The sequence below is a fragment of the Bison bison genome, unplaced genomic scaffold (genome assembly GCF_000754665.1).
Source record: "Bison bison bison isolate TAMUID 2011002044 unplaced genomic scaffold, Bison_UMD1.0 scf7180017864181, whole genome shotgun sequence".
Taxonomy (NCBI): Eukaryota; Metazoa; Chordata; class Mammalia; order Artiodactyla; family Bovidae; genus Bison; species Bison bison.
The window spans coordinates 3,362,221-3,375,942 of record NW_011494753.1 but is presented as its reverse complement, the minus strand read 5'-3'; the positions used below and the strand labels follow the sequence as shown (position 1 = coordinate 3,375,942).

The 13,722-nt window shown below is 42.0% G+C and overlaps 1 protein-coding gene across 7 annotated transcripts in view; it reads left to right on the top strand.

Annotated features, from left to right (window-relative positions):
• The window catches only part of TJP1 (tight junction protein 1), a 163,328-nt gene that overhangs the window by 102,653 nt on the left and 46,953 nt on the right, over positions 1-13,722 (top strand). For all 7 annotated transcript variants that reach the window (XM_010843257.1, XM_010843258.1, XM_010843262.1 and 4 more), the window contains exons 3-5: positions 1,758-1,882; positions 2,825-2,927; positions 12,996-13,272. In XM_010843257.1, coding sequence (XP_010841559.1) covers positions 1,758-1,882; positions 2,825-2,927; positions 12,996-13,272 — 505 coding nt within the window. The remainder of the gene's footprint in view (positions 1-1,757; positions 1,883-2,824; positions 2,928-12,995; positions 13,273-13,722) is intronic.

Genomic DNA, 13,722 nt, shown 5'->3' with positions numbered 1-13,722 from the left:
ACTAGTATATAACTCTTATATAATGGCTTTCCTAATAACACCAGTTTTGGAAATAAACCACCTTGTCATGGTGTATTTATATGATGTAGGCCTTTAAAAATGGTGTTAGGCTGTACTATTTGGAGGGGGCTCTATTTTGATCATGGGGAGTCATTATCACATTTAGATGTCAGTGTTATAATTGCTTCTTGAGAAGAGTTCAGAAATCTCCCTTTAATGTTAGAATGCTCTGGAACAACTCATGGAGTTCCAAGGCTCTCTGGACATCGATGTTTTGGTGGAATTCCCCTGTGAAATATCTGTGCCTGGTATTTTTTGTGAGATAATTTCCTCATAACTATCTCTGTTTCTTCTCCAGAAATTGGGTTGTTTAAATGTAATTTCTAATAGAGTCAATTTCAATAATCTGTATTTCCTTACAAAATTTTCCATTATCTGAGTTATCCCATTTATTTGAATTTGTTCTGTAGTCTCTTACGTTTTCTCATTGCGTACTAATAGTTGTTTTCTTTCTAATATTTCCTATTTTATTTATTTTTGAAATTTGAGCCCTGTGTCTAGCTGTTTTGAAATTTGGATATTCTCTTTTTCTGAATTATACCAAAGGTATGGTTTTGCCTAGTGATTTGCTTTGTGTTATTTTGGAAACATAAATTCAGGCAGTTGCCTTTACTTTGGCCACCCAGATGTTTTTCTGTTTGTTTTTCACATTAGCCTTATTTTGGGGAGGGTGGGCGGTAGCTTTACTGCAATGTAATTCATATACTATACAATTCACCCTTTAAAATGTATAATTTAGTGACTTTTTAGTTTAGTCACAGAGCTGTAGGACCATCACCACTTTTTAAACATTTCATTACCCTAAAAAGAAATAATGTACTCATAAACCATTCCTCCCCCATCTCTCCATCCGTCTCCACCACCCTCAGTTCGGTTCAGTTCAGTTGCTCAGTCGTGTCCGACTCTTTGTGACCCCATGAATCGCAGCACGCCAGGCCTCCCTGTCCATCACCATCTCCCAGAGTTCACTCAAACTCACGTCCATCGAATCAATGATGCCATCCAACCATCTCATCCTCTGTCATCCCCTTCTCCTCCTGCCCCCAATCCCTCCCAGCATCAGAGTCTTTTCCAATGAGTCAACTCTTCGCATGAGGTGGCCAAAGTACTGGAGTTTCAGCTTTAGCATCATTCCTTCCAAAGAAATCCCAGGGTTGATCTCCTTTAGAATGGACTGGTTGGGTCTCCTTCCACCACCCTGGCCCTCAGCAGATCACCAGTCTACTTTGTCTTAAACGTGTTGGTCTTTAATCTCGTATAAGAGGAATTGTATATGTGTGTGGTCTTTCGTAGTTGGCTTCCTTTAGATAGCATTGTTTTCCAGGTTCCCCATCTTGTAGCACATACCAACACTATACTCCTTTCTGTTGCAGATAAGAGTCATTTATGAATTGTTTGCCAGTGTTTGTGGTGATCATACTGGGGCACTGCCAATTCCCTCAAGAAACCTTCTGATAAGCCAAAAGGAACTGAGAATTTCAGTGTTGAGAATTTTTAAGTGTGTGGTAGTTCTTAACATTGGCGTGGTTGGCAGTTTTCAGTTTTCTGTTCCACCCAGCATTACATTCATTAGAGCTGTGTTCCCATACCGGGATCTCTCATCCTCGTGCGTGTCTGGACAAGTGAGGAGTGTTTTGTGTAGGACTGACTGTAGACGATGACCTGATAATGACATTTTACTCTAATTGTTACTTCAGGCTCCTGGATTTGGATTTGGAATTGCAATATCTGGTGGAAGAGATAATCCACATTTCCAGAGCGGGGAAACCTCCATCGTGATTTCAGATGTGCTGAAGGGGGGGCCTGCGGAAGGACAGCTGCAGTAAGTGTGCTTCTTTCTCCTCGTGGGCACCAGGTCACAGGTACTCTCCTGCCCTCTGCCACCAGCACATCATGCTAGTGATTCCTCTAAATTAATAAATTAAATAAATTTATGCTTATCTGTCATAAATGGAAAGCTAGTTTCACTTACCTTAAGTAGGTCGCTGTAAAAAATAAAGATAGTGAAAATAAAACTTGTTACTCAGTTTGGAGTAGAATCTAGCCTTCAGGAGCTGCTCACTAAGAGTCTTACCATTTCTTGTTAAGCAGGAAGATTAGCAAGATTGAAGAGAGGCAAAAAATGCACTTGCAAAAACATGAGTATGATTAGGAGGACTGAAAGAAAACTGGAAGGAGAAAGGCTTTATCTTTAAAGATAGAATAACTTTTTCCAGGCTTATGACTTAGTGTCATTGAATGCATGTAACTGTACCAGCAGAAGTCATTTTGTGTGCTATAGTACCTGATCAGGGTTTCAAGGGTGGATCAAGTGGTAAAGATTCTGCCTGCAAATGCAGGAGACCCAGGTTCGATCCGTGAATCAGGAAGATCCCCTGGAGATGGGAATGGCAACCCACTCCAGTATTCTTGCCTGGAAAATCCCATTAACAGAGGAGCCTGGCGTGCTACAGTCCAGTGGATTGCAAAGAATTGGACATGACTTGGCCACTGACCAACAACAGCAGTATACCTGTTCAATCCTTTCAGGAACCTTTGTATTAATAGGTAAATAATAAATGACCTGTGGTTAGTTACTTGCTAAACATTTCTTGTGGGTGATCTGAAAGAAAATAGTTGTACATGTTTATAATTATTGATCTGAAGATAGATTAATTAGCCCATAATGGGAATATCTTTTTAAAATCCTATCTTGAAAACTCCTTTATAAACTTATCTGTGTGATTCTGTCTAACATGTTGTTTTGATCTTTTTTTTTCTTTAGGGAAAATGACCGGGTGGCAATGGTTAATGGAGTCTCCATGGATAATGTTGAGCATGCGTTTGCTGTTCAGCAACTAAGGAAAAGTGGGAAAAATGCAAAAATTGTAAGTGTTTTTTACCTCTAACTTTATAAAGGTACCAGCTGCACTGTTGATATGTTTTTGGTGTTTGATTTCATTCTTCCCATTTAAGAAAATAAAATCTGGGACAGTAGTTCAAGTTATTTACACATAGAGCACCTCTTCTGATACTGGTGGTACGTTTTGTTACTGGTGTGTATTTTCTCAAAGCTCAGATTCCAGGATTTTTTTGGTTGTAGAGGAAGGAAGGAATTCCTGGTTAAATAATTACTTCTTTATGGCTTAATATTTCCTTTTTTTAAAAAAAACACTTAAATTAGGTGAAATCTTGACATATAATCCGTTTAAAGTCTATAGCCGTATTTTTCTGTTACAGGATTTGTTTAATAGGTAAAGTTTATGTCATCCCTTAAACACATAGCGTTGCTACCTTGTTACTGTGATACAGTTTGAGGAAAGAGAGAGTGGTAAGGGTTGTTTTGTTAGAATTGTTCAGGATACTTTTCGTATGTTTGCTGTGCTCTTACTTCATATTTAAAGTTTTTTTTTTCCCCCTGTTTTTCTTGTTTTTAGTAAGAAATAAAGTTCAGTAATCTCTCAGTCAGTCAGTCCAGTCACTCAGTCGTGTCTGACTCTTTGCAACCCCTGAACCGCAGCATGCCAGGCCTCCCTGTCCATCACCATCTCCCGGAGTTCACTCAAACTCATGTCCATCGAGTCGGTGATGCCATCCAGCCATCTCATCCTCTGTCGTCCCCTTTTCCTCCTGCCCCCAATCCCTCTCAGCATCAGAGTCTTTTCCAATGAGTCAACTCTTCGCATGAGGTGGGCCAAAGTACTGGAGTTTCAGCTTTAGCATCATTCCTTCCAAAGAAGTCCCAGGGTTGATCTCCTTTAGAATGGACTGGTTGGATATTGCAGTCCAAGGGACTCTCAGGAGTCTTCTCCAACACCACAGTTCAAAAGCATCAATTCTTCAGCGCTCAGCTTTCAGTAACTGGCCTCAAATCACAGTTAAAACTAGGCAGTTGTGACAGAGAATGGATTTAATGTTAAAATCCTACTTTAAAAAAATTACATCTACATAGAGACTTTCCTGGCTGTTCAGTGGTTAGGACTCTGTGCTTTCACTGCAGGGCATGGGTTCAGTCCCTGGTCTGAGAACTAGGTGCCTGCACGCATGTGGCCAAAAAAATACATACATATACATGTATATTTCTACATAGAGGAGCACCTTAGCCACTTGGCTACCCTTTTCTTTTTCATCTAAACTCTGAAATGCCTGATTGAGGTTCTGTGAGGCCTTGGCTCCTGTGTATGGAGCAGAAGGCAGAGACTGTCCTGCCCTGTCCCTTGAGAACCTTCTGCTTTGCAGCAGATTGGCTGAACCACAGTGGACCCAGCAGAGTGGAGAGAGCAGCAGTGAGGAGGCCTGCCTTGGTATGACCTCTGGGAGCTGTGCTGAGAGCCAGAGGGGTGCTTCCTGAGACTGCCCTCACCCCCAGTCGGAGGCCCTGTCACTGGGTGCAGGCTGCCATGTCCACTGGTATGGACACTCTGCAGCAGTGTCCCTACTTTTCTCATGGCAGCGCTCCCAGTATTCAGTTACCGCATTCCAAATGACAGGCAGCTTCTAATGTGCAGGTGTGTTCAGAATTTTCATTGTAGTTGTGTTTTTACAGCTGTAACTCTGATGTTGTCTTAAAGTGTGGTTCATGTGCAGACTGGCTAGTTGATGGTAGAGTTTTTTCACAGTTTTTATAACAACATGAGATTGTAATGTTTACAGAAGCAAATGGCTAATTTTTATAATTGTTGGTTTTTATAAATTGAGTAAGTGTTCTTTGGTTGAGTTGCTGCATATTCCAGTTGAGTACCTTAGATAAATTGAATTTTTCCTCCTGTACCTGAAGTTATGGGCTTTAGCTCCAACTTCATTCTTCTAGAATATGGAACTGTTTTATTTTTTCATGCAGAATGTTCAGTGTGTATGCCCCACATCAATAATACATCCAGGAAAATTGTTATTTGTACTCCAGACTTTCTCACCACAGCAGTGATTTATAAGAAGCAATGATTTTCTGTTATGTATTTGAAACAGCACATGTACAAAGCAACCCGAGTCCTCCTCTCACTGCTTGTCTGCGTCATTTGGGAAGGTGGAACTCATGTTGGGCAAATATTTTCGCTCTTCAGGGAGAAGCTGTAGAGGGTTGGGTGGAATTCTGTTCAGTCACCAAAGGGTAGTTGTTCAGTTCTGCATCTAAAGAGAGTGGATCATGTCATCTGTTGATGCCAAGTTTTTCATCACTGTTTGAGGATAAAGCCATAGTATCTTACAATGTGGCCTTTCATTGCAAGAACCTCAGATGTGATATATGCTCCCCACCCTTGCCTAGTTCTGAGTAACCGGCTCCTTCCCTCCTGCTTTCTGATCTGCTAGTCTTCCTTCTTCCCTGTTCTCTTACATATTTATGGTTGTCAGTTTATATCTTTCCATTAACTAAAACCCTCCCTGGGTGTTAGGCTCAGTAAATTTCTTTTCCATTGAATTAAAATCTTAGAACTCCTTTGACAATATAACTACCATAAATATGCTTCATTTTGTTTAACAGTAGGTGAAGAGAAGATAGAAAAAGTGTTTATAGTGTACTGAACATGTATAATTTTTACTGAAATTCTGAACATACCAAAAAAAAGCATTATGAAGTGAATGGGCAGAAACTTTCCAGAGATGAGCTATGTGAACGCTCGAGTGTGTGGATGCATGGCTGTGTAGTGTCTCAGTGTATGCACACCTCACTCTTCCTCCCCCGCTTGCTCATGGGCATTTAAGTGTCCAGCTCCCACAGATATTTTTTTTTTTTTCCCCACAGGTATTTTTTAAAAGTTGTGTTGAGAATTGTTATTTTGTACCTGCTTATTCAGTTCCTTTTCTTGGGAGTGGCTTTTTGGAGTCAGGTGGCATGAATGACTTGAGCTACGTGGGTTGCTGTTTTGCCAGTCAGAGAACCAGTAAGGTTTTGAGAGTCCAGTTTCATCAGCCCTTGACGTCTCTGCCAAGCTGATGGACTAAACTTACATCAAATGAGGAGTCTTATCTTTTTTTTTTTTTGGCCGTGCCTGATCTTCATTGCTGCGCGGGCTTTTCTCTAGTTGGGGTGAGTGGAAGCTACTCGCTAGTTGTGGTGCACAGCTTTCTCATTGCAGTGGCTTCTCTCGTTGTGTCAAATGAGGATTTTTAAATTACAGGTGGATTTGATTATCATGTGGTGTGTATATTTCCCATAATGTTCCTTTGCCTGTTCCTATCCTTTGCTCTTCCATCGTGATGCTGTCACACTAGTGTTTCTATATTAAGGTGATTAGCCTTTGTTGTATATACAGCATACATTGTTTTTCCAATTATTTTTTCAGTGTGTATAAGTTTATGGTATTTTTTGGTTTGTTTTTCTGTCACCTTGTTTCGTCATGGAAATGTTTTCATTTTTATCCGGTCCTATCTGTCAGACTTTTACTTGACTCTGCCTTTGGTGCTTACGGAAGTCTAAGCGTTTGGTGCTTAGCAGAGTTATGAGTGTATATCTTGTGTTTTATTCTGGTACCTATGAAATTTCATTATTTTATTTTATATTTGAATCTTTTATTCAGCTAGGCTGTTTTGAAGTAAGCATTTTCCCCCAATTTTTTTGTCAAAATTTTCACAGTTGGGACTTCCTGGCAGTTCAGTGATTAAGGCTTGTTAGCCTTCCAGTGCAGGGGGTGAGGAAGGGGTCAGTCCTTGGTCAGGGAACTAAGATGCCACATGCCTCTTGGTGTGGCCACCTCCACCCAAAAAAAAAAAAAAAACCTGAGAAAATATTTGTGTTAAAATCAGGCATGATCAGCAAGCCTTTGTGGGTTTATTCATAGTATAAATGGAGAATCATAGCAGGATTGGATATTTTTCAGTGAGTTAAATACTTACTGGGTGCAAATACTTCTCAGGGAACTTGAATTTCAGCAGGCTCCATGGGGAGGTACACATAATCATCAGCATAATGCACATAACCAGAGATGGAGAGGGCTTCAGGCGCAGATTTCAGAGGAGTGGTGTACACTCAACTCTCCTGGGGGAATGATAGGGAAAGCTTTGAGGACTCCATTGGTTACTTTGTTTTTGTTTGTATTGTGTGTGTGTGTGTGTGTGTGCGTGCACGCGGGTGTGCACGCACTATGTAACTTCAGTCCTGTCCAACTCTGTGACCCTATGGACTGTATGTAGCCCACCAGGTTCCTCTGTCCATGGGATTCTCTGAGCATGCATACTAGTGTGAATTGCCATGCCCTCCTCCAGGGGATCTGTCTAACCTACGGTTTGAACCTGCATCTCCTGCATTGCAGGCAGATTCTTTACCCACTGAGCCACCTGGGAAGCCCTGTTGATATCTTGTTATTGTTGTTGTTCAGTTGCTAAGTTGTGTCTGACCCGTTGCTACCCCATGGACTGTAGCCCACTAGGCTTTCCTGTCCTTCACCATCTCCCAGAGTTTGCTCAAACTTATGTCCATCCAGTCGGTGATGCCATCCAACCATCTCATCCTCTGCCACCCTCTTTTTCTCCTGCCTTCAATCTTTCCCAGCATCACAGTCTTTTCTAGTGAGTCAACTCCTCATATGAGGTAGCAAAATTATTGGAGCTTCAGTATCACTCCTTTCAATAAGTATTAAGGGTTGATTTCCTTTAGGATTGACTGGTTTGATCTCCTTGGTTTCCAAGGGACTCTTAAGAGTCTTCTCCAGTACCACAGTGTAAAGGCATCAGTTCTTCAGTGCTCAGCCTTCTTTATGGTCCAACTTGCACATCCATACGACTACTGGAAAAACCATAGCTTTGACAATATGGACCTTTGTCCGCAAGGTGACATCTCTGCTTTTTAATAATGCTGTCTAGGTTTTCCATAGCTTTTCTTCCAAGGAGCAAACGTTTTTAAATTTCAAGGCTGTAGTCACCATCTACAGTGATTTTGGAGCCCAAGAAAATAAAATCTGTTACTGTTTCCATTTTTCCCCATCTATTTGCCATGAAGTGATGGGACTGGATTCCATGATCTTAGTCTTTTGAATGTTGAGTTTTAAGCCAACTTCCTCACTCTCTTCTTTTTCCTCTCCTCATCAAGAGGCTCTTTAGTTCTTCACTTTGTGTCATTAGGGTGGTGTCATCTGCATATCTGAGGTGGTTGATATTTCTCCCAGCAATCTTGATTCCAGCTTGTGATTGATCCACAAGCTGGATGGATATGATTATACCTTACTAGGGAGCAGTTGACGATCAAAGTGCTAACAGAATAGCTTCTAATACCAAATGTAGGAGATGGAAATAGAGGCGAAACTCAGGAAGGCCGTTAGGGGTGCCTTACAGGAGATGTGGCCGAGAAGGGCTCAGCAGGGCGGTACTGGGAGCAGCAGTGCTGGCGCCTTTCCTGTGTTCAGCACAGGCCTCAGCTGCCTGTCCTTTCCACATGCTAGCATCTTGCTCCTTGCTGACCTTCAGCTTCAATGTTATTCCCTCCGAGAGGCCTTCTCTGATCACTCTTAGTGGTCAAAAGGTATTGTATTAAGTGTGGAGCAGCCCTTTGAATAAAGTTAGTCACAAAAAGAAGAGAAAAGATGATGACTTGGAAATGAGTAGCACATGCATATGCCAGTTAGTAGGCAGAGGACAGGCTGGAGGTAAATAGGGTGGTACCTGGGGCAGGGAGTGGTAAATGATGAGGAAAGGTCATGCAGGAGGGGAGGGATAAGAATAAGCTCTTCTGAAAGGGTGTTGCTCATGAGGAGGAAGGATGGACTTGTCTTTGAGACCAGGAAGGAAGACTAAATAAATGAAATACTGAAAACATGTAGGCGTGGAGGGGATGTGAAGTGACTGATCTCTGCAAATCAGCCCAGATGCATGATGTCTCAGAGAACGGTCTGGGGCAGCCTTGTTAGTCGATTCCACAGAATCTAAGGCAGCTAGAGGTAGATGACAGGATTGCAGAAGAAATGAAAGGATTCTCTGAAGTAAGATGAATTTGTAGAGGATGATGTCATCATAGAGTGGGGGGGTTCGGCCACCCAGAGGGGACCTAGCACAGGATCAGAGTTTGTCCTCATACACGACAAGCCTTATTGAGACACAGGTGACAGCTAACACTGTGCAAGTTGAAGGGGTGCAGCAGGCTGATGTGGCTTCACGGAATGATGACCATGGTATGTGTAGTAAGCATCCATCACCTCATAGAGATACAAAATTAAAGGAATAGAAAAGATTTTTTTTCTTTGAGGTGAAAACTCTTACAATTTAGTCTTATCAACTTTAATTATATTTGTTATGTTGTCCATGACACCCCTACTACTCATTTATCTTATAAAGGGAAGCTTAACACTTTCTGATTTTCTTCATCCAATCCCCCACCCCCACCACCTCTATAACCACAAGTCTGACCTCTTTTTCTATAAATTTGTTTGTTTTTGGAGTATAATTGACCTACAACACTGTTTTAGTCCCTGTTTAACAACACAGTGATTCTGTATTTCTCTACATTTCAAAGTCACCAAGATAAGTCTAGCTACATTATGTCACTACACAAAGGGTTTGCACAGTTACTGTGTTTCCCACACCATACATTTCACACCCATGACCCATTTATTTTGCAACTGAAGTTTGTACCTCTTGGTTTCTCTCCTGTTTCTCTCCTCCTCTGGCAACCACCCATTTCTTCACTGTATCTGTAACTCCATCTTTATCTTGTTAGGTTTGTTCATCTGTTTTTTTAGATTCCACATATTATTTCACTTAATATAATGCCCTCCCGGTCCATTCATGTTGTTGCAAATGGCACATTATTTTCATGGCTGAGTAGTATTCGTGTGTGTGTGTGTGTGTGTGTGTGTGTGTGTGTATCAAATCTTCATCAATTAATCTATTGATGGATACTTGCATTGCCTCTGTTTCTTAGATATTGTAAATAATGCTGCAGTGAACATAGGAGTGCAAATGTCTTCTCTCTTTTCTTACTTTATTTTGGCCTTGTGGCATGTGGGATCTTAGTTACCCGGCCAGGGATTGAACTTGAGCCTCCTGGTGTGGAAGGTGGAGCCCTAACCACTGGACCACCAGGGGGTTTCCATAAACATCTTTTCTGTTCAGTGTTTTGTTTGGATAAATAGGAGTTGAATTTGCTGGATCATATGGTAGTTCTATTTTTAATTTTTTGAGATGGGTTATGCTATTTTCTGTCGTGGCTGCACCAGGTTACATTCCCACTAGCAGACCACGAGTACTTCCCTTTGCTCCACACTCGTGCTAGTTTCTCCCTCATCAACGCTTGTCATTTGCCCTTGTTTTTTTAATAATCGCTATTCTAACAGGTGGGAGGTGATAGCCCATTGTGGTTTTGATTGCCATTTCCCTGAGTGTTAGTAATATTGAGCATGTTTTCGTGTGCCTGTTAGCCATCTATATGTCTTCTTCCAAAAGATGTCTATTCAGATCCTTTGCCCAGTTTTCAATCAAGTTACTGATTTATGTATTTGTTGATACTGAGTTTTGTAAGATTTTGGTATATTTTGGATATTAACCCCTTGTGGGTCATGTCATTTGCAAATGTCTTCTCCCATTTCATCAGCAGCCTTTTCGTTTTGATGATTGTTAACTTCACTGTGTAAAAGCTTTTTAGTTGGATGTAGTTCCATTTGTTTATTTTTGTTCTTCTTTCCCTTGCCTGAAGAGGCAGATACATGTACTGCCTGTGTTTTCTTCTAGGAGTTTTATGGATTCAGATCTTATATTTAAATCTTATATCCATTTTGAGTTTATTTTTTGTGTGTGGTGTGAAAGAGTAGTCCAGTGGAATCCTTGTACATGTAGATGTCCTGTTTTCCCAGCACCATTTATGGAGGAGGCTATATATTCTTGCCTCCTTTGTCAAGGATGAATCACCCGTGTCAGTCTGGATTCATCTTCTGGGCTTCCTGTTCTGTTCTAGTGATTAATGTGTCAGTTTTGGTGGTAATACCATGCTGTTTTGATGGCTGTAACCATGTAGTGTAGTTTGAGATCTGGACACATGTTGCCTCCAGCTTTATTCTTCATTTTCAGGATTATTTCTGGGTTGGTTGGTTTGTTTTTCTATTCAGTCTTTTGTTTTTCCATACACATTTTAGAGTTACTTGTTCTGTGGAAAATGCCACTGGTATTTTGAGAGGGATTACATTTGGTAAGTAGATTGCTTTGGGTGGTGTGATTGTGTTAACATTAATTCTTCCAGCCCATGAACTTGTAGCTTTCCACGTTTGCCTCTTGTCTTTAGTTTCTTGCATCTGTGTCTTTCTATTTTCCAAATTAGGTCTTTTATCTCCTTAGTTAGATTGTCTCCCAGGAATTTTATTTTCTGATGTAATTTATAAATGGGATTGTTTTCTTAATTTCTCTTTCTGATAGTTTGTTGTTAGTTTATAGAAATGCAACAGATTTCTGTGTATTAGTTTTTTATTCTGCAACTTTGCTGAACTTATTGATGAGCTCTGGTAGTTTATTGGTGGTGTCTTTAGGATTTTCTTTGTGGTATCATGTCATCCTCACACATCAACAGGTTCCTACTTCCTTTCCAGTTTGGATTTCTTTTTCTTGTCTGATTACTGTAGCTAGGACTTCCAGTAGTACTTTGAGTAAAAGAGTGACAGTGGGGATCCTGGTCTTAGAGAAAATGCTCTCAGCTTTACACCACTGAATATGATGTTAGCTGTGAGCTTATATATGACCTTTTTCATGTGAGCTATGTTCCCTCTATATGCACTTAGTTGAGTTTTTTTTTTTGTTTTTTTTTCTTTTCAATCATACATGGATGTCAGATTTTATTAAAAAGCTCCATGGCCAGGGGTCCTGGTGTCAGCCTGCTGGTGGGTAGAACTGGGTGGCTGGCTGTGTGGCCAGGGGTCCTGGTGTTGGCCTGCTGGTAGATGGAGTCAGGATCCTGTGTGTCCAGGACTAGTGCCCAGGGTAGCCAGGCTGGTCCTGGGGTCTCTGGCCACAGGGTCCTGAAAGTATAGGGACTGGTGCTGGCCTTCTGGAGCGGCTAGGTCCTGACTTAGCAGGCTCAGGGCTGTGGGGTCCTGGGGCTGCAGAAAATCATTCAAACACCCAAGCCTGACATCTTGTCAAACTTGGGAAGAAGGCTGTTGAAACTAGGAGGGAGTTGATGGATTTAGGAGAATAGGAGGTCATGGAGGAGTCAGAAACAAGATGGACAGGTAAGAGTTTTAGTAGATGATGGTGTCAGAAGTAGAAGACAGGAGTGTTCCCCAAGGAGATCTTGCAGATCTCTGATGAGAGCACGTGTACACAGTGTGGGGAGACAGGGTCCAGGCCAGGGAGTAGGCGGCCCCTTTGTGAGCAGACAGTGCACACAGACCTTGATCTTCCGGAAAGTGAGGGAAAGAAATGGACAGGGAAACTTAATCACCACCAGAGCCAGCCAGGAGAAAAAGCCGAAAGACGTTCATACCTGGACCAGAAGGTACACATTTTGGAGAGAGATTCTGAGAGCAGTTTATATTGATAAAGTATCATGAAGTTATTAGCTCCAGCATACTCGTCCAGTGTTAGTGTGGAGGTGCAGTGAATTTGCCTCTTAGAGTGCCCACAGGACACTTTCGGTCCTTGGTCCTGATGGATTCTGAAGCTTGTAAGGAATGGAGTTGGGCCTGCAGTGGTTTGGTAGCTCTGTGGGATGCTCAGTGGTGTTAAGGGTACAGCACTTCTGCCTTTATTCAGACCACTAGCAGTTACTAGTTCCCCTTTAAGCTTGTGATTATTACACGTAGAAGGTGTTCTGAATTAAATAAAAACTTTATTAGCCCTCGATTCCAATGTGCTTCTTAACCAGATCTTTTACCAGTAAAGCAGGAAAGATAACCAGTATGGAAATGTGTTTCTTAGTAATTGGTTATATTTATCTATTATGTCTGTTATTCATAATTAATATGAGACCAGAAAAATGTGATTTTCCTCTCCGAAGAACTGAAGGTGCATCTGTCAACTCATACTGTCCCCTTTCTTATTTGTAGACCATTCGAAGGAAGAAGAAAGTTCAGATCCCAGTAAATCGTCCTGATCCTGAGCCTGTGTCTGAGAACGAAGAGGACAGTTACGACGAGGAAGCGCATGACCCGAGAAGTGGCCGTGGGGCCCTGGCAAACAGGAGGAGCGAGAAGAGCTGGGGCCGAGATAGGAGTGCCAGTCGGGAGAGGAGTCTGTCCCCGCGGTCTGACAGGCGGTCTGTGGCCTCCAGTCAGCCTGCTAGACCCACCAAAGTCACCCTGGTGAAGTCCCGGAAGAATGAAGGTATTTTCTGCCAATCTAGCCTTTTCACATGAGAATTTTAAGACTGATTTTAATGAGAAGTAAATTTGCTGTCTCTTGACATCTTTGCTCTGTTGTCCTTTGTTATCTTTGTTCTTGTGTCCTTTTGCTTATTAAAAGCACATCCTGTTACTGCAGGCCTCAGGGGTTGTCAGTTTCCTCCTCTTTTTTGTTGTAGCAGATAACGTGTCCAGTAGGAGTGTTAGGTTAGCTCTGTGAGTAGGAGGTGCCCTGCTGTCCTTGCACCAGTTGCAGCGCAGTGTTGACTTCGTGGTCAGGCTCGGGTTGGGCTGAGTCATGGCTGCATCCGTGTCCCGCAGAGAGCACTGGCTGGGGAGGGGGGCAGCTTGCTGCCCCAGATGGAGAGCTGGGATGCTACTCTAAGGAAAGGACGCAGCTGTCAAAACTCTGTGGCTGCAGCCTGGCTGCTTG